At 45.2% G+C, this 23,907-nt stretch overlaps 1 protein-coding gene across 8 annotated transcripts in view; it reads left to right on the top strand.

Annotated features, from left to right (window-relative positions):
- Window positions 1–23,907, top strand: part of LOC138259866 (zinc finger protein 436-like) — a 273,943-nt gene that overhangs the window by 115,641 nt on the left and 134,395 nt on the right. For 7 of the 8 annotated variants that reach the window (XM_069207809.1, XM_069207812.1, XM_069207813.1 and 4 more), the window contains one exon: window positions 14,572–14,682. The exons of the other annotated variant lie outside the window; for it this stretch is intronic. In XM_069207809.1, the coding sequence (XP_069063910.1) occupies window positions 14,572–14,682 (111 nt within the window). The remainder of the gene's footprint in view (window positions 1–14,571; window positions 14,683–23,907) is intronic. 8 annotated transcript variants of the gene reach the window in all.

The raw sequence follows: 23,907 nt of genomic DNA, 5'->3' as shown, positions 1-23,907 counted from the left end.
GGTGAATGTCAGGAAAGAATTATGTAAAAAAATCCTTGCCGCTTGGATCTAGCAAAATTATTTTCATTGCAGATCAGAGTCAAGGCAGGAGTGTTATGTGAAGGTGTGCAGCAAAGCCCATGCCATAGCCTGACAGGCAGGAAAACCTTTGAACTAAGCAGAGGAAGTGGTCTTCACCCTGGTACATTGCACTCTGATGCCCTCAGTCACCACCATCTTGACCTCAACATAGTTAGGTTTGATGCACAGAACTATCCAGCAGGTGGTCACTTCTGGGACACTTTGATTTTCTTGTGTCCCACAAGGTAGAACTGATCATCCAGGCTGTGGTCCATGGTTTCGACATAAAGCTCAGAACCGACTGCGATTCCAAACAATACAGCAATTTTTCCTACCCGGTTGGATGCGGAGCCGGGAAGAATGCTGACAGAGTGATGAACGTTTCTATGTGAAATGGCAACACTACCTTATGCAGAAAAGGTGGCCTTGCCCAAAGCAATATGCCTGGAAAGAAACAGTTGAACGGTGGAGAGACTAAATGGGCCTGCAGTTTGATCACGTGCCTCCCTAAGGTGATGGTGATGAGGAAGGTGTCTTCAATGTCATTAACCTCAGAACACAGCTCTGCTTGAATTTGAAGTGCTTACCCATCAGAAAACGTAAGAACCAAGTTCAAGTAATACTAGGGCATGTTGGAGAGGGATGAGACATATGAGCAGCCATTTCAAAATCATTATCAGAACAGGTGAAATAAACAATGATGGCAGATACGGTAAATACATTAAGTCCAAAAAGGTAGCCTTTAATTGTCTCCAGATCAGCACCTTTCATAATCAAAGTGCAAAATGCCAGATAACTGTGCTCTGAATGGACCTACTGTCTCTTAGCAATCCAACCCCCAAAATGTGAACAATGGCTAGAATAAATGGATTTTATAAAGGGACGGTGAGTAAGGCATCCACAATGCCCAGGGCAGATACAAAGAGCTCAACTTGCCTCACTCAACTCCACACATGAATGTGAAGGATTGAGCACTTTAGTAGAGCACCTTTCCTCTTTGCTTTGACAGGAAATCTTCCCTTTGTGAAAGATGAAGAGCAGAGTTGACACTGTAGCAGCTCAGAGTACCACACTCTCCTGGCCCAGGACACTTTTGCAGTCTCCTGCCTCACTTGCCCTGGATCATGAAAAATGAGGAAACTGGGTGTGACTGTTAATGTGCAGATTGAAATCCCATCTTAAGCAGAATATATTTGACAAGGTCTCCTGCAGTAGAAACTGCAGATCACAGAACATTGGACACTGAGCATTCTCTGACATGACAAACAAAGTTATCTAAGGCATTCACCACCAAGTGAATGTAGACTGCAACACCTCTGGATGGAGACACCATTGATGATTGGCTAGATAACATCTGCTCAGTTTGTCAACCCTCATGTTGAGCAAGCCCACCAGATGACTCACTGGCAATGAAATATCATGAGAAACAGCCCAGTGCCACAACTTGAGAGCCTTCAGACACCGAGGACCAGTAGGTGTGCCACATACTGATCTTATGTTGGTGAGGATATGAATAGCTTTTTCCCGAGCCAAAGGCAGGAATGCCTTGAGGGCTAGCTGACACACACAACTTGAGGAGCTAGATACAGCACCTCTACTTTGCTGAGGACCTGAGGCCATGAATCTCCATGTAATCTAAGTCGTTCCCTTCCCCAACCAAGCTAACTAAGAATGCCTTCTACACAATGAAAACACTACCTCGGATCTTCTCATGCCTTGCATACCAATATAAACTACAAGCCATCCACCTGCTCATAATTTCCAAGCTTAACTAAAAGGGAGAAAAACCGAACCCCAAAACAAAGACACCCCAAAGTTTGATCTGAATTAAATCTCTCATATTTACAGGATCAGAGATGGTATTAAACCTCAATTTCATGTGGCAATAGGCCCCTAAGTTAAGGCATCTCCCAAACATCTATTTAGCTGACTGAAACAATTCATTAAATAATGGAGTCCACTCAATAACTGAGTTCTAGATCAATGAAAAGGTAAAGGGTTTTATTGTAAAATTCAAATTAAGTAGTGCTGATTAAATGTACAAAGGCTCTCTGATGCAGAGTTTGATATTTTGCTGATTTTTATAAGCCCCATTGGGGAGCAAAAACCTTAGGAAAATCGGGCAGCATATCTTGCAGCATAAGAAATCTCAGCAAAATCTTTGGCTCACCCCCAAAATCAAAGGGCTTTGTACACAATTGTTGCATATTAAATCAACAGTTCTGCAGTTTTATCGCAGTGTGAGCAAATGTATAATTTCTTTGTCTAACCAGAGCACATAGAAAATAGACATCATGTTGGCTTACCACCTAAGCACTAACCAATTTTACAATAATTATTCAACACCCTCTATGCTTATGTCATCTGGAGATGTTCGAACAAAATATGAAAAATTGAAAATGAGACTTTCTTCAGATGAATAGGTTTAGTGAAGATCAGAAGATGAAGTTAACACTAACAATTGTGCTTCTGCAGCATGAAAAGCTCATCCTGAGCAAAGAATACAACAATGAAAAAAACCTAACATGACCTCGGGTTTTAGGTGATGTTGAGCTTGTCAGAAGAATATATGCGCGGAGTTAAAGGCATGAGTGACTAAATGATGTGGCTTCCATTTTGGTCAAGGTAGCGTCTGCGCAGAAATGTGGCATAACTAAAACACAGTATTTAATACACTATATCAATCTGTAAATGTTAAATTGTATTAAAATGCATATTGCACATTGTTAATGATGCACAAAATCTAAATCTTAAAAACTGTTTTATAAGTATGCGTACAGCCTATACCTTGTTACACCTGCATTCATTATATGCAAAATTCAACTTACTCAAAATGCTGTTGCAAGGCTTCTTCTTTGCCTTCACCCAAGGGAATGCATGACTGCAGTGCTGCAAGAACTCCACTGGCTACCGATAGCTACAAGGGCAATGTTCAGGGCACTCTGCATTGTGCACAGAGACTCCCAAGAGACTCCAGAGGAGGCACTGCTTTCTCAGTACAGTTGCCATTCTCTGGAACTCACTATCAGCTAGCATTAGAAGCACCTAGGAGCATATACACTTCCAGAGGCAGTTGAAAACTTAGCTATTTCCAAGATAAACTGTGCCACCTACATTCCAGCTACAGACCCCAGAAAACATCTGCAGCCTCCAAAACAATCCTGAGCTTAGAACCAATGATTTACAAACAACTCAACCAGCAGACTGCTTTCATTATTCATTATAAAGGTATGCTCAAAAGCACTGATCGATGGTTCACCATGGCACTGCATAGTGATGTACTTCCATGTTTAAAGGTTATGGCCTGCAATAATACTAAAATCGTAAAATATAGCAGGCAGCAACACATTGCAACTTGCAACTCTTAAATTCACATAAGGCATCTGCTCTGCGAGTTGCCCTTCACCAGCATTAGTCAGCCAAAAAAACAAACACCATCAAATGAACAGGCATGGAGTAACTGAAGAGATCTGTCTCTACGTTATTGGACAATTTGGAGGACTTTAATGTAGTCTATTCACTGCAGGTCCCAAGTATCAATGGAACCTTACCTCTTCTATACATCTCACAAACATACAGATATGGGATGATAATAAAAATATTGATCCCAGCAGATCTCTCTAACCATGCTAGCTACACAATTAAACACACAGTTTCATATGGGACAACCCAGTGCAGTAACCAGCCAAATAGACTATATCAAATGTAATACCATAAAGGGACCTGCAAAGGTGTTCAAAGCTACTGCGTGCTGAAAACCTTAAAACTGCATGTCTGTCTCTTACACTTGTTAAGGAAAGAATAAAATGCAAGGAAATACCACCATCACAGACACCAGTAAAGAGATGTAGAACTATATGTAATTAAAGAGCGATGCAGACCCCAGGTGTCAGGACACAAAGTAGGTGAGAGGTCACCAGTAAGCAGACACAAACTCAGCAAGTTTTAGTTAAAAAGAAAAACGTGTTTAACAAGCCCTGAAGAGTGTATGATTCCAGCGCACTCTTTCTCATTGTCAATAGGGGCATGACTTAGAAAATATTGGTAAAAATAACTTTAGATAAGAGTAGACAGAGTCAGATAAGAGGTCTTGGGATTAGATCAATAAACACTTACACACTAGGGGAAGGAAGGTTAATGTTTTATCAAAGCTTTGTTAGGATTACGATAAGGGGAACCTAGAGAAGAGGTCACAAGTTTAAGGACGCAGGTGGTGTGGTGTTTATGTGAAAGTATATTATTAACTTTTAATTCTGTGACTTATTATTGTTTTTTAAGATAATATGTGAGGAGTCAGCATTGTTGTGATTATACAAAGGGCTGTTTTCAAGCAGTCATTTGAGATCAGCTTTTCAGCTTTGCTGAGGTGAATGGTCTACCAGCTGTTTTGTTAAAATCTACTTTTGCCTTGGGTATGGTGTGTCCGGCTGTGGCTGATCAGTCCGATGTGGGCTCGGAAAGCTCTGCCGCACATCGGGCACAGGTGGTCTGCTGGGTTGGTTGGCAAAGAGTTGGCTATGAATTTGCGCAGCTCACCCTTCTTCTGCGCCTCTGCAATCCTGCTCCGATCGTAGGAGGTAGCACCTTTGCTGATACAACTTCGCCAGGCTGGGTGGTCTTGCGCTAGGATTTCCCAGGAGTCAGGGTCAATACCAAAGCTCTTCAGAAAGACTTTCAGCGTGTCCTTGAAGTGCTTTTTTCCCAGTCAACCTCTTCAACGTGAGGTCCTTGGTCATCGTCAACAACGACAGATAAACACCACCATCACTTTTGCCTTGCAAGTGAAGTCGTCACTCTTTATTCCAGCTTTCCCCAACACACTGCGTCTCATAACATGATAACCACAGCTCATGGTCATCACACAGGACATTTAAACCCCTCTTACATGGGATCAAACCCAAAACATCTATTCAACCGCACACCTTACACAGTATAGCGTACTTCTCATGTAGGCAAGCATGTCAGCACCTTACTTAGGGTTATTAAGCGTTAAAATAAATGCTGCAACACAATACAATGTCCAGATGAGGGACAGGAGACACACAGCACCTCTTAGCACCAATAGTACCTATTGTATAGTTTCCAGAGCCAGTTTGGCTCATGAGGGAGATTCAAACACAGACGATCTGCAGGTAGAAATAGGCTTCAGAATGCTGTGTTTCTCAGATTAGAGAATGACATTCAAAGGAGTTTTGTGTGCTTGCATGAGTGCCTGTGTGTGTGTGTGTGTGTACTAAAATATGGAAGGAGTTCCCCATTTCTGAAGAGAGATTTTAAGACTTGCTTTTGGAACAGAGTTCTTTGGGTACAGAAAGGGATCTACCCCTTGACCCATCATCCTCCCAGCGAGCTACTTACTGCCTATCATCTCAATTTCATTTTGGCAGCTATGTTGTGAGAAGCACAATTGTAAACTCCAGCATTATGGACATAGCGCAACAAGGCTTAAAATGCATGTGCACAGTAGTGCTGTATAAAGTGCCAATGACTTTGAGACAGTATCTGTTTCCCACTGTCCACATGGCACTGGGAAGCAATGAATGTTGGAACTTATAATTCCTAATCTTCAATGTGTATATGTTACTTACTGTTGGTCAACGGTTTAGCTGTAACTGGATGCTTTTAATTTTGTGAAAAAAGCCCAGGAACAGCAAGACGAAGATGTGTGGCCACAAATAAACAATAATGGTAACTTCGAAACCCAGCGCTAGAATGTACTGCTTCTGGTTCCACAGTGGATGATTTAGCTAGTTGTGATGTCCTGTGACATGATGTCATGTGGCTAGTGCTTATTGTTCAAAACCCCGTAGTCTTGGAATGTTATATTACAGCATTCCAGAGTGGTCAGTTGGACTGAGGAGAGAAGCTGGCTGGGATGTTCTGAATAAAATTCTTACCTGAGCTGGCCCCACAGACTTCCTGTGCATAAATAAGGAACATTTCATATTAGTAGCCCATATCTCCTACACCATTCATTGGAGTGAAGCAGTGTAAAAATTGGGTTGTACTCAAGGAATACAGAAGCAAAACCTTCCCCGCTGAAATCTAACTGAAATGTATCAGAGTTGGAAACTGTGATGATCAGGTTAGAGTATGGGTGTCTTTCTTGTGGGCAAAGCTGAACTTTATCATTGCATCAATTCGCAGTGGTTTAAAAAAAAAATTCTAGTCAAACCAATACCAAACCTAAGTCAACCAGACTTGGTAAATTGATCTGTTGTTTTTCTATTTATGAAGCTTCATTCCTCTGAGATTAAAAGTGAAGAAAGCCACATGCTTACACATTGTGTTGGTCTAGAAAATGGGTGTGTTTATATATATTTCATGCATTCTTCTCCTTGACTATGTCTCCCTTGTGTCTTGCAGACATGTCCTCCATCCAGTAGATGATGCTTTTTTGCATCAAACTACCTGGCCTTTGATGTTGTGAAAAGCAAGAAGCGCCTTGCTGTTTAAGCTTGTTTAGGAAGAAGAGATGTGTGTGACCATCATTAGTCTGGCCAGGGGACTGAGCTGTGATAAATTCCTATGTTGTTTTCTAGGAGCACACTGCATTGACCTTTTTTTATGCTACCAAGTTAGTGCTTGGCACCAGAATGTGCCTCAGATTCTGCACCAGTGATGAGAGCCACAACTGATGCTGCTTTCGTCATCCTGTGTGCTGGGACTGTGCTGCTGTCCTAAGACTCCCCTTCACTACTACAAGCAATAGCTACTGCCCACGTGCAGCAGTGGGTGCACTCATGCTACCTTACGCAGACTCACTTGTAAAGTGGCAAAATGCCAACACTCCACATGACTAACACTCCAAACACTCCAGGGCTGAACCGTGTGTTGATTGAAAAGTTAATTGGCAGCCTCCTCAAGCCAGTGACTGACAGAGGCTGACCTCTTCCCCCACTCTGTAGTCAGAACTAAAATTTTATTCACACTCAAAGTGACTAGTAGCTTAAGGAGATATAGTACATTGCTTTGTATCATTGCTTTTGTGATGTATGGTGTTGATGCTCTAATGTAAAAACAATTGTAGATGGACGGAATGCAGAACAAATCAAACATTCACCCCCAGTCACAGATCTGGGTTTAATCCATCAGTTTTGCTCACCATGCCGTTTCAGTTTCGACCCAGCTATATTCAAATCAGTCTTCACCCTGTTCCCCCTGGGAACAGTCCAGCCCAAAGTGCCAGACCAGGTCCTCCCTGGACAAGAAACAAGCATCCTGGGACCGGTTTCAGGGTGTCACCCCTCTTCAGCCAGGCTAGCGTGAATCTGGTTGATGGTCTAATGTACCTCGTGGTTGCAGTTTAGAACAGTCAGGCAACGATTTCAGCAGAGACTAGCCAGTTGGTGCTGGATCCTAGCCAGCTAGTTGGTGCATGTTGTGGGCGTATCTGTAGACTCCAAATAAATTCACACTAACCCTTCTTTGATTTGAGTCTACTTACTGCATTTTGTGATGATTTGAAGACTCGCTCACAGACGCAGCTTGCAAATTTCGGTACCTTTGGAGGATTTTTGTATTTCGCCAACATTGCTCTCAAGCAGCCATGGATTCACCACTGGACCGACAATGCTCTCAAGCGGTCCATTGTATCATCGCTGATCCAGCCATTTAAGGGTGACTCCTGACGTGGTCATAGTTGATTTGGTGTGCCCCACACAGACCCCAGCCTTCCGTGCGCAGCATGCACCTGTGCATAATGTGTCACGTCCCTTGTGTTGCTAAGATACAGCACTCCAGTGCATCAAGCTTCAGTGCCTGCTCATTACTAGGATATAGCGTCCCAGTGTGCTCCACCACAAGACAGCTTGAATGTCTGCTTTCCTTCAGGGCGTGGCAGTGTTGTGTGCGATGTTACACGCAGCGGCCATATTTGTTTGGGGCACAGTATGTTTTGTTCAGTGCAGCCTATAGCGTCGAGTCAGTGACACCCCTATCCATTTGGGCCCTACAACAGTGAGCCTGTAATGTGCATAACCTACCCCGGCAACTCAATTTAAGGTTTATGACTCAATTATCACGATTTTTAGCAGTTTCTGTCCCATTACTTCTTCCACAGATGCCGTGAAGTCTGCCTTCACCTTCCAGCTGACAGTGAGGTGAATTTACACATTTGTATGTTGTACTTTGACTGAGTTTGCACGGTTTCTTCATTGTTTGATTCCTCCATTATTGGTGTTAAGTTCTCTTCTGACTAACATGGCAACAGTGCAACAGAGCACACAGCCACCACCATTTCTGTCACGTCCTGGCAATCCAGCCATCAAGTAATCTCAGTGGTTCAGACTTTTCGAGAACCATCACGTGGCCATTGATGCAGGCAATTATAGCCCTAAACGTATTTTTGTGCTGCTATTTCGCAGTCTGAGTCAGACTGCTTAATTGATATTTGATAACATTTTGCCAATCTTAGCCCCCGAGGTAAGTCTGGAGCAGACCGTTGGGACATCTATGTAGAGGCAATTGAAAGGCTACGCAAACAACTCTCGGCTGAGACTAGCATCATTCTGAAGAGACACATTTTTTTTTAATTCAGGCAGCTCACTGAGGGAGGAGAGGAGAAATATGTATCTGCACTCAGGATCTTAGCCACTATGTGAAAATTTGGCCTGAATTTAGACATGTAAATACTTGACCAATTTGTGTTCAATTGTGCCTCCAAGAAAATTCAGGAGTGGTTACTGAGTTGCAGGAACCATATACGCACTGAAGTCTCAGACTTCGCAAAAAGTGCAGAAAGGGAGCAGAAAATGGCGTTCAACTTCCAGTTATAGATGTGGTTCCAAGAACCATCTTAGTAACTTTGCAGGGTACGCTGCTGTTGGCAGGCGTTGCTTATACGAAAAAATGGGGTATTTCCCGATAGTGTGCAAAAGTGGCAAAAATCCTATACAGCTCAGTAATGTCAATTTGGAGGTCAACTCATATGCAGATTCCATTAATAATGTACTTACTGTAGAGTGTAATTCTGTTAGTATTGCTATTAAACGTCCCAGTTGTGATGCACATATTCATAACATTCATTTGCAGGTCACGGCGGACCGGTTTACCGATCACCATTCTCAGAGAGACAACCTTTTGCAACAGATGTGATAAGAACAAAGCCCTCACACCATCAGACATGTGTCCCAAGGGCTTTGGTGAAAAGGATATTGAAATGTAGGATTATTTTACAGCCAAAGTGAATTGTTTGGACAGGCAAACTCATACCAAGGACTATGTTGCTGTCAAAGGCAAGGACCTGATTGGTTGACAAAACCTTGAAAAAATGGGGTTGTATCCTATACCAGGCTCGGACAACCCTGTGGTTGTAGGTACTTTACAGGGTGTCTGCAACTGGAGGTACCAGTTGGAGCAATATTATCCAAGTTCAGTAAGCTGTTACGTGAACAGGTTGGTACAGTTAAGGGCATTCTGCATGGTATCATGGTGAAACCGCAAATGTAACATATGTTCACAAAGTTCAATTTGTTCCGTTGAGTGCCAGAGAAGAGCTGAAACAAATGTTAAACAATTTATGTGCCCAAGACATCCTAGAACCTGTCGAACCCTCTCTGTGGGTGGCACTAGTTATAGTCACTTAAAAAAAAACAGGCAAGATTACATTGTGCGCTGATGTGTGTACCCTTAATGCTAACTTTTGGGTAGACTGCCATCCTCTACCCAAAATTAATGAGATATTAAACAATTTGGATAGAGCGAAATGGTTTTCCATCATCGATTTGAGATTGGCCTACCATCAGTTTGTGTTGGACAAAGATTTCCAGGAGCTGACGACTTTTGTTACGAAGTTCAGTACCTACAAATTCTTTAAGTTTCCATTTGGCTTAGCATCAGCCACCAGCGTGTTCCAAAAGCTCATGGATATCCTGTTTGTTGACCTCAAAGGGGTACAAGCTTACCAGGACGACATTCTTGTCTTCACTGATTCACTAGAGGAACACAGTTGCACACTAGAAAAGGTTTTAGCTCTTTTAATGCACAGAGGGATGTCATTCAGGACAGACAAATGTAAATTTGCCACCAATGAGCCAGAGTACCTTGGATACACCATATCTGCATCGCAGATAAAACCACAATTTTCTTTGATCAAGGCCATCAAGGAAGCAAGTGCACCTGCAGTTAGAGACATTTATTTTTGGGGTATGCGCTAGTAGTTGAGCCTTTGAGTACCCTTCTAAGAAAGGGGCAGACGTGTCTTTGGTCTGAGGAGATACAAACTTCTTTTGACAAGGTGAAAGGTTTGATAGTAGAGGCACCCACCCTAAGTGTCTTTCGGGAAGACTGCAGTTCTGTAATTACGGTAGACGCCAGCTTACAAGGTCCTGGGGCAGTCTTTAGTCAAATGATGGGAGGCAAGGAAAAGATGGTAGCTTTTGCTTCCAGGTTGTTGACACAATTTGAAATGCAGTACACTACAATTGAAAGTGATGCAGTGACATACATATAGGCAGTTCAAAAATGCAAACTGGATGTGTGCAGTCGAAGATTTGAACTGCACATTGCTCACAAGCCACTGGTGTATATTTTCATTGTGGGTATTCATAGTAGTGTTTCAGCAGGATTGACCAAGTTTTTTTTCCAAATTGCACGAGTACAGTTTTGTTATAAAGCATGTGGCAGGCAAAAAAACCTTCTGGGCAGATTGCCTTTTATGCATGCCATTACCGGACTCGGGTGAAGAATTTGGCGTGGATGATGAGTGTGTTGCGTCAATTGATGTTGTACATGAGTGTGATGCAATGGTTAGACACATGCCAAAGAGATGAAGTTTTGAAGAAAGTCAGGGAATATATTGTGCAAGGTTGGCCCGAGTATAGGTGTTTGGCGGGTGATTTGAAAACCTACCCTGGTTGCAGGCATACTATTTGTAATCAACAGATTAGTTTTATGAGATGATTTACATGTTCCTCCTGCTGAGATGAATAATCTTATCATTTCCAAGGTGCACAAGGGTCACTCGGAAACAACTAAAATGTACATGCGCATTAAAACAGCACTATTGGTGGCCTGCCTTAGATACACATGTGAAGCTATTGATTGATAAGTGTCCTGAGTGTTTGTTGTCAGATAAGCACTCAAAACTAAGCACAGAACCTCTGCACCCTGTTCCTTAATCTGATAAAGCATAGGTCTTGATTTTGCAGATCCAAATGTCTCGCTGCCAGAAGACATGAGGTATGCCATTCTCCTAACTGGTTATTTCTCAAAATGGTTGTATTTCTCCTTTGTTGATTCACCCTTCACAAGTTTTGTGTCAGAATTTTTAGAGGAAGAGTTCTTCATAGAAGGTTCACCTAGGTATCTACTTATGGAGAATGGCTCACATTTTGTCTTAGCAAATGTGTGATTTTTTTGTCAGACACGATGTCAAGCATTTGTGCGTTGGAAGCAAAACAATTTGAGAGGGAGTACAAACTGCCCTCACATCAGGCATGGACGTTAAGCATCTTCTCAAACATAAGGTTTAGGACTACAATACCGCACCACATTGTACCTCTGGGGTCAACCCTTTTCAGTTGTTGAGAGGCAGAAAGGACCATTCTGCTTTGTTTCCCACTTGGTTGAAGGAACAATCTTCCCTTGAAAAACAGGTTGGCGAAGATATTAAAGTCACTGTAGGAGTCACTTCAAGGGTAGTCCCAAAACAGACCAAAATGAAGTATGTTTTCAACAAAAGCTATACCGTGCACAACAATTAAATATCATTTGATGACTGTGTACTGATTAAAAGTCCCATTAAGGTCAGGAAGGGTGAGTCAGTAGTTTTATCTTCAACAAAGGTCTGCAGAGGTGGTAAGGATGCAGCTTAGTTAGAAAATAAGGTGTGGTGGAGCAGGAGGCTGTTGGTGAAATTGACTCAACAACAAGCCAACATCATAGGCAGTAAGAAAGGTGCTGGTATTGATCTAGATTGGGCATAGAGGATACAACCTGCAGGTGAACCTCAAATACGAGCAGGAGGTGATGAAACGGTAACTGAGGGAACTACTGGTGTCGGTGGTAGTTCAGCAAGTCGCATGACACCAGCAGGATGTGTGAGATCATAGGAAGTGAACGTACCTCAGAGGTTCAGAGACTTTATGTATTCATTTTTTTTCGGGTGAATTTTTTTTATTGCACAGTGATTCCACTGCATAAATGTTTTATTCTTAAATGCTTAATTCTTGTGGTTGAATATTTTGCAGTGCATCTAGTCCCACACACTTTTATCATTTTATGTTAGTTTATTTTTATTTAATTTTAATTTTATTTCTTGGGGGGAGGGTGATGTAGAACATTCCATTGTTTCATTGTTTTTGTGATGTATGGTGCTAATGTTCAAATGTACATCGTGGTTGCAGTTTAAAACAGCCAGGCGAAGATTCCAGCAGAGACGAGTCAGTTGATGTGGGGATCCGAGCCAGCTGGTCGCTGCACAGCTTGGGCATTTCTGTAGACTCTAAATAAATCGACTTTAACCCTTCTTTCATTTGAGTCTACTTACCACAGGAGGCTGATCCAAAGTCTCTTCATGTTATTGATATTATGATTCAGATGTTCTCCTTCTTTACAAAAGCCTGGAAGACAGCTTCTTCTGAGAATTCTGTTCTCAGACTTAAAGCCAGTCAGGCAATAGTACCTTTTTCAATTAAAAAATATAATCATAAATGTAAAACATACATCAACATAGATGTAAAAGGTTGAGAAGTTAAAATGGTCAAAACCCGTTAAGGCTTTTTTGTTTTTAAAGTCATCATCGTAGTACAATACAAGATGGATTTTAGAAAAGGAGATTACTATGAAACAAACATCATCCCCCTTTAATAAAAGCACAGAGCTGGTCTACACAGAGCAAACGTGTATCTGTTTGATGTAGGAATTTAAAAAAAGTTTGAGTAAATAAAGTAAATTGTGCAGAAAAATATGAAATGTTCAAGTGTCTGATCAGAGACCCAATCGCCGGGTCAAACACATATTTTGGAGGGAGCATATTGAGCCAGTGGGAAATATGTATCCTGTTTAAGAATATTAATGAATATTAATGGGGTCTTTGAACAGATCAGCTCTCCCCAAGACTTTTAAAACATACTTAATGTAGGAGAACCAGGGAATTGTTGACCTTCCTTGCAGTGTTGATAGTCCTTGATGGCAGACTCATTGAAGGTGGCAAGTGTTGGCCCAAGCTGAGTGCCAGAGTGATAATGGAACTAGTTTAATGGAATCTTCGACGTACGGAAGACTGAGCTCATGGCATATATAAGTGGAATAAGAAGGCGTAAGCTCCAAAAAATGACGCAAACATTGATTCTCTTTAAGTTGAATGGAACACACATTTCAGTAACCCCAAACTTCTGCTCCTGGGACACATTTTTATGGATTTATATCAAACGATCAAAGGGCTTGCTGCCTATTGTTGAGGATAAAGAAAACAAGGCACACACCTACTGACATAGTTTCTGGATCCCAACATACAAATGTTAACTCCTTGAATTGGAGTGGTCAAATGTAATCCCCATGTATGGGAACTGAGAAACCTTAGGCAGGGTACTACTATTAATTGTTAGGGTTCCTATAGTCTGTCATTCTGACATAATATTTACAAAATTAATGACCAAACGTCTGAGGCTATTCAGCGTTCAGACCATTGAAACCAGGTCATCTGTATAAAATAAAGACGGTACAGGTGAAGATTTAATTTGTGGCTGGTCCAGCCACCCCTTCTTCAAAAACGTACTTACTTAGGTCCTAAATATAAATAAATAAAAAGAAGAAGGTTGTAACCCTGCCTTAATTCATGTTCCAACTTGACAGGGGCAGAGAGCTCACCATTCTGTCCAAAAAAACACCCTGGCCTCCAGGTCACGGTGTAATCAGCCAGAAAACATTTGCTAAAACTCCATCTAATTGATCTGGTCAAATGCTCAGTATAAATCCATGAAAGCCAGGTACACAGGGCAGGGCTTAACAGTAACATATTTACCAAGCATAAGATGAATGTTCTGGCACTACTCTAATGTCCTTAGACATTCGCAAAATCCGTATTGCCCAGAGTTGATGACGTTGTACACTAAGGCCCAGTAACTGATCCTGTTGCAGTCACTGTACTTAAAGCCACTCGACCCATACCGCCATTCATGGCAGGTATCTCAAGGGGTAGCAAGCCTCGTAGCTCAATTCTTCTTTGTTCTTCTGCCTCTCTCTCACGTCTTACTTTCGGAGTCCTGACAGAGGACACAGTTCCTCAGGCGTGCCACCTGCCCCAGCTCCTGGGAAGAGTAAAATTGTAGAACAAGGACGCTTCATTTACTTACTTAACAGCTCTTCTTAGCTCCTGTAACAAAGGTGTGCTGAACGTAGGATAAGAGAATTGGAATGGTTGATCAATGTGACAATGCCCCATTTCTTTTTCCAGTTGACATTAAAAGCATTTGTGATATATGTCGAGTGCGTAATCATTCCATAGTGTGCCACCGGATAAACCCAGGAACCTGGTGAGTAATAATTGTCTATTAATTTTACTTTCAGGTCCTCTTATTGCAACCACTGTCTGTTCCTTGAAAGCTAAAGAGAAAGAAGAGGTGCATACAATGAAGAACAAAAGCTTGGAGATAAAAAAAACAATCCATCAGTCTCCATGTGAGTAAGAAAAAAAATCATTGTCTGCGTTCTGAGACCTGACAAACCATTGCAAACACACATTCATAGACAGACTCTGGGGCATATACGTTTACTTACATTAACTCATCCTCTCTTACACTTACCAGCATATTCGCGCAGGCATACATGCACCCTTTCAGCTGTGTACTGACAGGCACACACATGCATACACACAGGCACGCTTCTCTTCCGATACCTGTGTGGCACCCCATATTTGGAAAGGCACTGTGGATTGGGTGACCAGATCTTGAGCACCAAAAACCGGGACATTTTTTGAACGTAGAAAAAGCACTACATTTTTACATCCACGGAGCGTCACTGAATGACAACTGTCATCAACATCAGAACGCAGAAGAGACACTAAGAAAATGAATTACATGTAAATTAAATGTAACCAGGATCATACCTGTTAATCAAAATGCTTACTTTATAACAACTGCTACCTAGGCCTTACTTTGGACCACCTAAAAAAGTGCCTCTCACTTTTTTCTATCGACCCCCTCTAAAAACCGGGGCATAAGCCGAATTTTCTGAAATCTGCTGGTACAGCTGGCGAAATATCTGGACTGTCCCGTCAAACCCGGGACTCCTGGTCACCCTAACGTTGGCCAATCCATGAGAAATAAAGAGAAATTTGTAGGAAAGAGAACTGAGCGATGCTGGAGGAAAAGCTTGAGAGAAACACATAGCTTAAAGGTGAGAGCGAGCAAGAAACATACACACAAGAAAAAAAGTGTGTAATTCAGTGGACCAGGAGTGTGACTGAAAGCATCACTAGTGGAGAGAGAGAGAGAGAGCAAGAGGCATCTAGGAATAAACAGATACTAGAGAAATGCATCCTCAAAAAGACTAGCATAATGTGCATAATGTGTGTGAGTATGCAAACAGAGGCATGCAGAAAAGCACAAATTATTTTTGCAGTGGTTATGTTATGTTAAAGTCATTGATAATGCGCTCGAATCATCCCAAAAGGGGTATTGTGGCTCAAATTACAACTCAATCAGCAGCAGTAATTGATAAGTTAGAATAGCACTGTCTTAAGTAGTTTGGGAGATTTGAAATGGTACTTGCACAATCAAATGTGTAGTGGTAGTCTGTTCCAAAACAGAGGGGCAGGATATGAGAAAGACCTACCACCTGTGCGAGTCCTTTTGATTCATGGAACCACCAATTAGGCTTTATCCCTGGATCCTAGAACTGGACGATGGAGCCTAAGCTTAGACGATGACAGCAGTTTTTTTAAATTATTTGTTTCTTCACTGGTAACCAATGTAGTGATTGTAAAAGAGAATAGGGTGCAGCACCAGAAGATAGCTTACAAGTAAGCCGGGCAGCAGTGTTCTGCACCACTTGGAATTTAGATAGCAGCGCCTCATTAGCAGAAGCTAGAAAGGAATTGCCATACTGTAAATGACTAAGGACCAACATCTGTATCAAAGTTTTCTTTGCTGGAAGTGGAAGGAGGGTAAAAACTATCTTCAGCAAATGCATCATGTGAAAACATATGCCAGTATTTGACAAGACTTGATCTTTCATGGAGAGAGTTTGGTCTAGCCGACACGCAGGTTCTTGACTACTGGTTTGGGAGTCAGAGCTGCACCAAGTTCTGGAGGCCACCAGTCGGAAATCCAATTCTCTGTGGCCTTTCCATACTGCATAGTTGCAGATTTGCCTGCATTCATCTGGAGGCAGTTCTCTGACATCCAGGTGGCAATTGCTTTAATCCCGGCTGAGAAACGTACTTAGGCTTTGACCAGCTCTTCATCAAAAGAGATTATTAACTGAATGTCATCAGATTACTTCACATCCGAAGGCTTTAACGAGCTTAGCAAGGGGGCGACATAGATGATGAAGAGTGTGGGGCTGAGACAGGATCCCTGTGGCATGGCCATGCCCATTTTCATGGTGTGCGATTTATAGGGACCAAGAAAGGCAGTTTGGGTTTAGTGGTAAAAAAAAATCCTACAACCATTGTAGCGCTGCATCCTGGATTCCAATCTCCTGAACCCTATGTAATTGCCTGGGATGAGACAAAGGCCCTCATTACAACCCTGGCAGTCAGTGATAAAGCGGCGGTAATACCGCCAACAGGCCGGCGGTAATAAATATGAAATTATGATCACGGTGGAAACCACTCAGACAGACAGCCACTTTAACACACCGACTGCCAGGGCGAAACCAACAGGCACCACAGCGGTAACTGCCAACAGCCAGGTGGAAGACAATGTACTGCCCACAGTAATATGACACACATATCCGCCACCTTTTCCGAGGCAGTACCAACAACATCAAAAGCCTGGCGGAAACAGAACACAGAAGGGAAACGACTCACCTCTGGAGACTCAGGGAAGAACCATGCTGCCATGGATCCCGAGCTGCATGTGTTCCACATGCTCTTCTACCTTCTGCTCCATTATGAACACCAACGCCGGCGAAGAAGACCACAGTGAGTAGTGCCGCCTAGCACCGGGGAGGAGGGAGGAAAAAGAGAGTGACACACATGCAACATGCAACACCTCCACCCCCAACACCACACACACAACCAGATGCAGTAACATAACATATACATACAGTACGCCTCAGGAATAATGCAAGGACAACTACCATAGTGTAAAAAGGCTGTAATAAGATAAATATAGGTGAAATACGTGCATCCAAATCAAAAAGTATATACATATTTACAATGCAAGAGACACTGCCCAGTCCTCAATGTCCGTGGGCCACAGGGCCATATCACAAAGTCCAAGGCCCAACCTCACTCCTACAACAACATGGAGAGAATACTGCAGGGGCATCAGGTCGAAAATAGACAAGCACCTCAGGGGGAAGGGGGATGGGGGGCACCTCAGCCAGAAGATGGTACAACGCCACTGGTCCTGGAGGGGGCAACATGCCCTGTGCTCTGTCCTGGGGAGTGCAAAGCCACAGACTCTCAAGTGAGTTATTTACCCACTGCCTGGTCCTGGGGAGTGCAAGGCCACAGTCTCTCAAGTGGGTGATTTGCCCACTGCTTGGTCCTGGGGAGTGCAAGGCCACAGTCTCTCAAGTGGGTGATTTGCCCACTGGTTCTGGAGGGGGCATTGTGCCCATTGAGCTTCATCCTGGGAAGGATGGGGTGAGTGGATGGCATCTCCACTGATTCTGGAGGGGGCATTGTGCCCAGTGAGCTTCATCCTGGGAAGGATGGGGTAAGTGGATGGCTTCTCCACTGGTTCTGGACCCAGGACAACACACAAGAGCAGACATGGCAAACACAAGCACCACACTTCACCCCACAGGCACTCACACAAACACCATCCAAATGCAGACATCCCAACATCCACTACCTCCACTTTGGCCCCCTCATGGAAGTGGGGGTGGTGACTGCCAGTGAGGGGCGTGTGCTGTTAGGTTTGCTGGTGATGGGGGTAGTGGATTAGGATGTAGTGCATGCAGGTGTGAGTGTGGACGCAACTGGGAGGGAGCGGAGGACGAGGAGGAGGGGGCCACAGTTGAGGCAGTGGATGTCGGTATGTCTGCATTTGGATGGTGTTTGTGTGAGTGCCTGTGGGATGAAGTGTGGTGCTTGTGTTTGCCATGTCCACTCTTGTGTGTTGTCCTGGGTGCATGTTCATCTGCTTGTGTGCTTGGGATAGGTTGGGGTTGAGGGGAATGGGATCGGGTAGAGGAAGTTGGAGGGGGGAGGCTAGAAACAGGGACAATGGCTGCCATCAGATAGGAGGCCAGAGCCTCGATTGATATATGTTGGGCTGCCATGCCAGAGTGAATGCCCTCCGGGAATGCATTTGTCTGTTGCATTTGGGCTGCCAGCTCCTGGATGGCATTCACAATGGTTGACTGCCCAACAGAGATGGACCTCAGGAGGTCAATGGCCTCCTCACTCAGGGCAGCAGGGCTAACTGGGGCAGGGCCTGAGGGGCATGGGGCGAAGGAGATGCCCACTCTCTGGGGTGAGTGGGCACCTGAAACTCGCTGAGGGGCTGCTGGGAGGGCGGTGCTGGTACGGGGGTGGCGGCTGTACCTGTAGCTGGGGTGGTCAAAGAGGTGTCCGCCACCACCAGGGAGCTTCCATCGGAGGAGGAATCCGTGTCCGAACTGCCCCCTCCTGTCTCTGCCGTGGTGCTCCCCTCACCCTCCGCCCACAGGTGCCCTCACCGTCGGTGGATTCCGCATCCTGGGTCCTGTGGGATGCATCTCCCTCAGTCGCCGGTACCTCTGCTCCTCCGTTGAATGATGCTAATGCACATAAGGACAGGGTGACAAAACAAAAAGGGGGGGAGAGACAAAGGATACACTTGGTCAGTGGGTGCAACAACACCACCGTTGGTATACACGACACACACACACAAGGAACAGCCCTACCCACTAGGCAATGCACTACAAGTCACAATGCTAGTCACCAGGCCATGGATAGGGACACATAACGCCAATTGCAGCATACCTGAGACCAACAGACCCCTGCCCAGTAGTGGATGCCTACAAGCTTGGTTGGAGTTATTTTACATCAGAACCCTGCCCAACATCGGACCTACTCTGCTATGTCAGGCCTTGCCTAGGGGCACCCAAAGGCCTACATCCCATACCCAGATACCACCCCACCAGGCGAAAGTTGTATATTGGGGCACTGTACTCATCCCCTTGTGGCTGCTGTGATGCCCCCAGGCGCCCATCCAGCACCGGATAGGCCACTGGCAGTATGTGGGCCATCAGGGGGGTCAGAGTTCCCCTTCCTCGTTGGGAGGCCAGCCCCAACTGGGCCTCTGCCGTCTTCAGTGCCCAGCGTCTCAGGTCCTACCACCGTTTGTGACAGTGGGTGCTCCGCCTCCCGTAGACCACCAGGGTCCGCACGTCCTTGACAATGGCACACCATTTACCCTTTTTGTGATGGGTGCTGACCTGCAGGGAAATGGACACATGGAAAGGTATTAGTCTGACCGTCTTGCCTTTTACACTCATGGCTCACCATCCCATCCCCATTAGCACAGACATGGCCCACCATACATGCTGCACGCTGCCCAGGGCCCATCCATCACACACCCCCCTACATGAGGCCTTCACACAAGCACTCCATGCATTCACGCCCCATGCATCGTATTCACGGTGTACTCACCTGTTGGTCTGGAGGCCCATACAGCATTCGGTACTGGGGTAGGACACCATCCACCAGTCTCTACAACTCCGCTGAGGTGAAGGCAGGGGCCCTTTCCCCAGTGACATGAGCCATGGTCAGTTCCAGGCACAGATCACAGCAGCACATGTAGTGTAGGTCCTCTCCTGTTGAAGGTCAGGTAGCAAGTGAGTGAACAGATAGAAAATGGTGGTAATGTCCGCGACGTTGCATGCCGTCACCGCCGACATACATCACCATTGGCCACTGTACACCATAGTGCCCAATGTTAACCAATGAGGAGTTGCATAGCGGTTTTTGACCGCCTCCCGCAACAGCGCACAACCTCAGCGGAATTACCTCATTTCCACCTGTCCCTCCAAACAGGACAGGCAGATGCTGTTTCATGGGGGGTGCAGGCCATGGCTCCTAACTACGTCACAGTACACATATGCACCATTTGAACCTCTCCAACAAAATACTGTGACAATCACAACATGCATTGAAGTGTAGTGGTTGGAAATAAAAGATACTGACCAGCTGCTCACCATTTTGCCCCTTAGATTGCAACCGCTGCAGATGAATAAGAGATGGAGACATCCCCCGTGTACGGACCCCTGGTGGACTTGGCAACAATGGAGGACAGGCACATTATCCTCACCTATAGACTGGACAGGGCCACAATCACAGAGCTATGTGCACAATTGGAACCTGACCTAATATCTGCTATCCGTCACCCCATCAGGATCCCCCTCTTGTGCAAGTGCTATCAGTGCTCCATTTCCTGGCAACTGGCTCCTTTAAAGTGACAGTGGGCTTGACAGCAGGAATGTCTCAGCCAATGTTCTCAATAGTGCTGACTAGAGTGTTGTCTGCCCTGATTAAACACATGCGCATCTACATCGTTTTCCCCCAGGTGGAGGATTTGGCCACAGTGAAAGCTGATTTTTATGCAATGGGACATATCCCCAACATTATTGGGGCAATTGATGGTACACATATTGCATTTGTCCCGAACCCCCCCTCCCTCCTGGCGAAATGAACAGGTGTTAAGAAATCAAAAGAGCTTTCACTCCATGAATGTGCAGATGGTGTGCCTGACGGACCAGTACTTCTCCCACATCAATGCAAAATATCCTGGGTCTGTGCATGATGCCTTTATCTTGAGGAATAGCAGCATCCCATATGTGATGGCTCAACTCCAGAGGCACAGGGTGTGGCTAATAGGTGAGCCCTGGTTCCCACTCAGTATATGTTGGTGTATGGGCATGGTGTGGGCACTAAGGATTGGTGTGTGGCTAACAGATACCCCTCGATATTTGCAGGGGACTCTGGTTACCCCAACCTCTCATGGCTACTGACCCCTGTGAGGAATCCAAGGACAAGGGCAGAGGAACATTACAATGAGGCACATGGGCGAGCAAGAAGTATTATAGAGAGGACCTTTTTGCCTCCTGATGGCCAGGTTTCGTTGCCTCCATCTAACAGGTGGATCCCTGTACTACTCACCCAAGAAGGTCTGCCAGATCATTGTTGCATGCTGTATGTTGCACAACCTTGCCTTACGTCGCCAGGTGCCTATTCTGCTGGAGCTTGAGGCTGGAGATAGCCGTGTAGCAGCAGTGGACCCTGTGGACAGTGAAGATGAGAAGGCAGAGGATGAGGACAACAGAAGTGCAATAATTTGTCAATACTTCCAATGACACACAGGTAAGAGAGTAATTTCACATTTAATTGACAGTTTTGTGTTTGACATTGTCACTGGCAGGCTGATTTTCCCACTTCTATGGCCACTCACTGTACCCTTTGGCATCTCTATTTGCAGATATTTGTGCCCCACTATCGCTCCTGGTTTGTTAATGGCAGCCAACTACAGTTCATTCCTATATATACATTACTGTACAGTTGATTTTCAATGTTTAAACTTTGTTAAATGAATACATACTTAAATCATTTCACCTACTCCATACTTGTATATTTTCAAAGGGTGTTTATTTAAGTGCTAAGAAGTAGAGGGGGATGTGCAATGGGCTGGGGTGATGGTGGAGGAAAGTCCAGGTTACAGTCCAGTCTATTTGTATCACAGGTGCGTTGTCCAAGGCGGCATAGGAAGGGGAGCAATGGCAGTTCAAGGTGGACAGGGTGACAGAGTGGGACACAAGGGGGACAATCAGAAGAGTCTTTTTTCCTGGCGGGGGTCTTGACAATAGTCTCTGTCTTCTGCCTGGATCGCAGGAAACATTTGCAGGGTGGTTCTCCTTCTGCAGGGGGAGGGGTGCTGGTCGCCTGTTGGTCCTCTGGCGGGACCTCCTATCCACTAGCGGCAGCGGAGGTGGAGGGATGTTCATCGATTTGGTTAGTGGCAGAGCTCGGTGGGGTGCCACTGCCTCCCTCATAGTGTTGTCCATGTCTGCCAGCACCCCTGCATTGGAGACCAAGGTGGTGTTGGTGTCCTTCAAGTCCTCCCTGATCCCCAGGTACTGTCCCTCCTATAGCCACATGTTCTCCTGCAACTTGTCCAGTATCTGGCCCAGCATATCCTGAGAATGTTGGTATGCTCCCAGGATCGCGGTGAGTGCCTCCTGGAGAGTCAGTTCCCTGGGCCTGTCCTCCCCCTGTCGCACAGCAGTCCTCCCAGCTTCCCTGTTGTCCTGTGCCTCTGTCCCCTGAACCGTGTGCCCACTGCCACTGGCCCCAGGTCCCTGATCTTCCTGTGTTTGTGGGGCGTCCTGTGGTCCCTGTAGTGGTGGCACACTGCTGATTGACATGTCCTGGGGACAGAGGTATGGGCCCGCTGGGTGGGTGCGGTGCTGGTGTTCCTGAGGGGGGAGGCTCTGTGGTGGTGTGAGAGTGTGCCTGGGTAATAGACTGTCCGGAGATCCCTGATGGGCCAGGTTGGTCATCCAGATCCAGGCGAGCAGAGCTGCTGTCATCATTGTGGGCCTCTTCTGTGGGAGGACTGGATGTTGCTGGCTCCTCTTCTCCGGTGATTTTGGCTAGGGGACTTGTGGAGATGTAAATGCAGTGTTATTGTTTCTGCGTGTGACATGTGCATGGGTGTGTTGCCCTCTATGGTTGTTGTTGCCCTGGCAGATTTGCCTTTGTGTGAGTTGCTATTTGGTTGGCTAGGTGATTCTATACAGTTTGCATGCAGTGGTGATAGCTGTCCATGCAGGTCTATGAGGGGTGTCCGTGCTTTGGTGTTACATGCAGGGCTTAGTATTGGGATGAGTGGGTTGTGATGGTGGGGTATGTGGGAGGTGGTGAAGTGATGGGAATGAGGGTACGGGTGGGGGTTTGTGATGGCATGCAGGTAGGGGGGGTGATAGTAATGAAGATTTGATTTACCATAGTCCAGTCCTCCTCCTTCTCCTGCCAGGCCCTCAGGATACATGATTGCCAAGACTTGCTCCTCCCTTGTTGTTAGTATTGGGGGAGGAGGTTGGAGTCCACTGCCAGTCCTCTGTACAGCTAGTTGGTGTCTTACTGCTGTGGAACGCACCTTCCCCCGTAGGTTGTTCCACCTCTTCCTGATGTCATCCCTTGTTCTTAGGTGCTGTCCCACGGCATTGACCCTGTCCACGATTCTCCACCATAGCTCCATCTTCCTAGCAATCGATGTCTGCTGCACCTGTGATCCAAATAGCTGTGGCTCTACCTGGATGATTTCCTCCACCATGACCCTTAGCTCCTCCTCAGAGAATCTGGGGTATTGTTGTTGTGCCATGGGTGTAGTGTGAGTGGTGTGGGTGAGGTTGTGTGGGGGTGATGGGTTGTGTGATGTAAGGTGCCTGGATGGTGTATAGGTGATGATGTTATGTGGCTCTGGTTGTGTGGGTGCCCTTGCTGTATCTCTCTCTGTTTGCAATGGTTTGTAGTCGTAAAGGTCTGTGGGTACTGTGGTGTGTGTTTTATAGTGGTGTGGGTGTGGTGTGTGTATGAGTGTCAGGGGTGTGTAGTTTGAATTGTCCAATGTGGTGTAATTTTCTTTGAGTGTGTGTATTTTGAGCGCCATTGAATGTCCGCCTCGGTAATTTGTGGGTCATAATGCTGTGGGCATAGTTCTGTTGGCGTGACGATGTGGGTTTTGCTACCAC

Source organism: Pleurodeles waltl, chromosome 9 (assembly GCF_031143425.1).
Source record: "Pleurodeles waltl isolate 20211129_DDA chromosome 9, aPleWal1.hap1.20221129, whole genome shotgun sequence".
NCBI classification, from domain to species: Eukaryota; Metazoa; Chordata; class Amphibia; order Caudata; family Salamandridae; genus Pleurodeles; species Pleurodeles waltl.
Note: the sequence above shows the minus strand (reverse complement) of the source record. Positions and strands in the feature narration are given on the sequence as shown.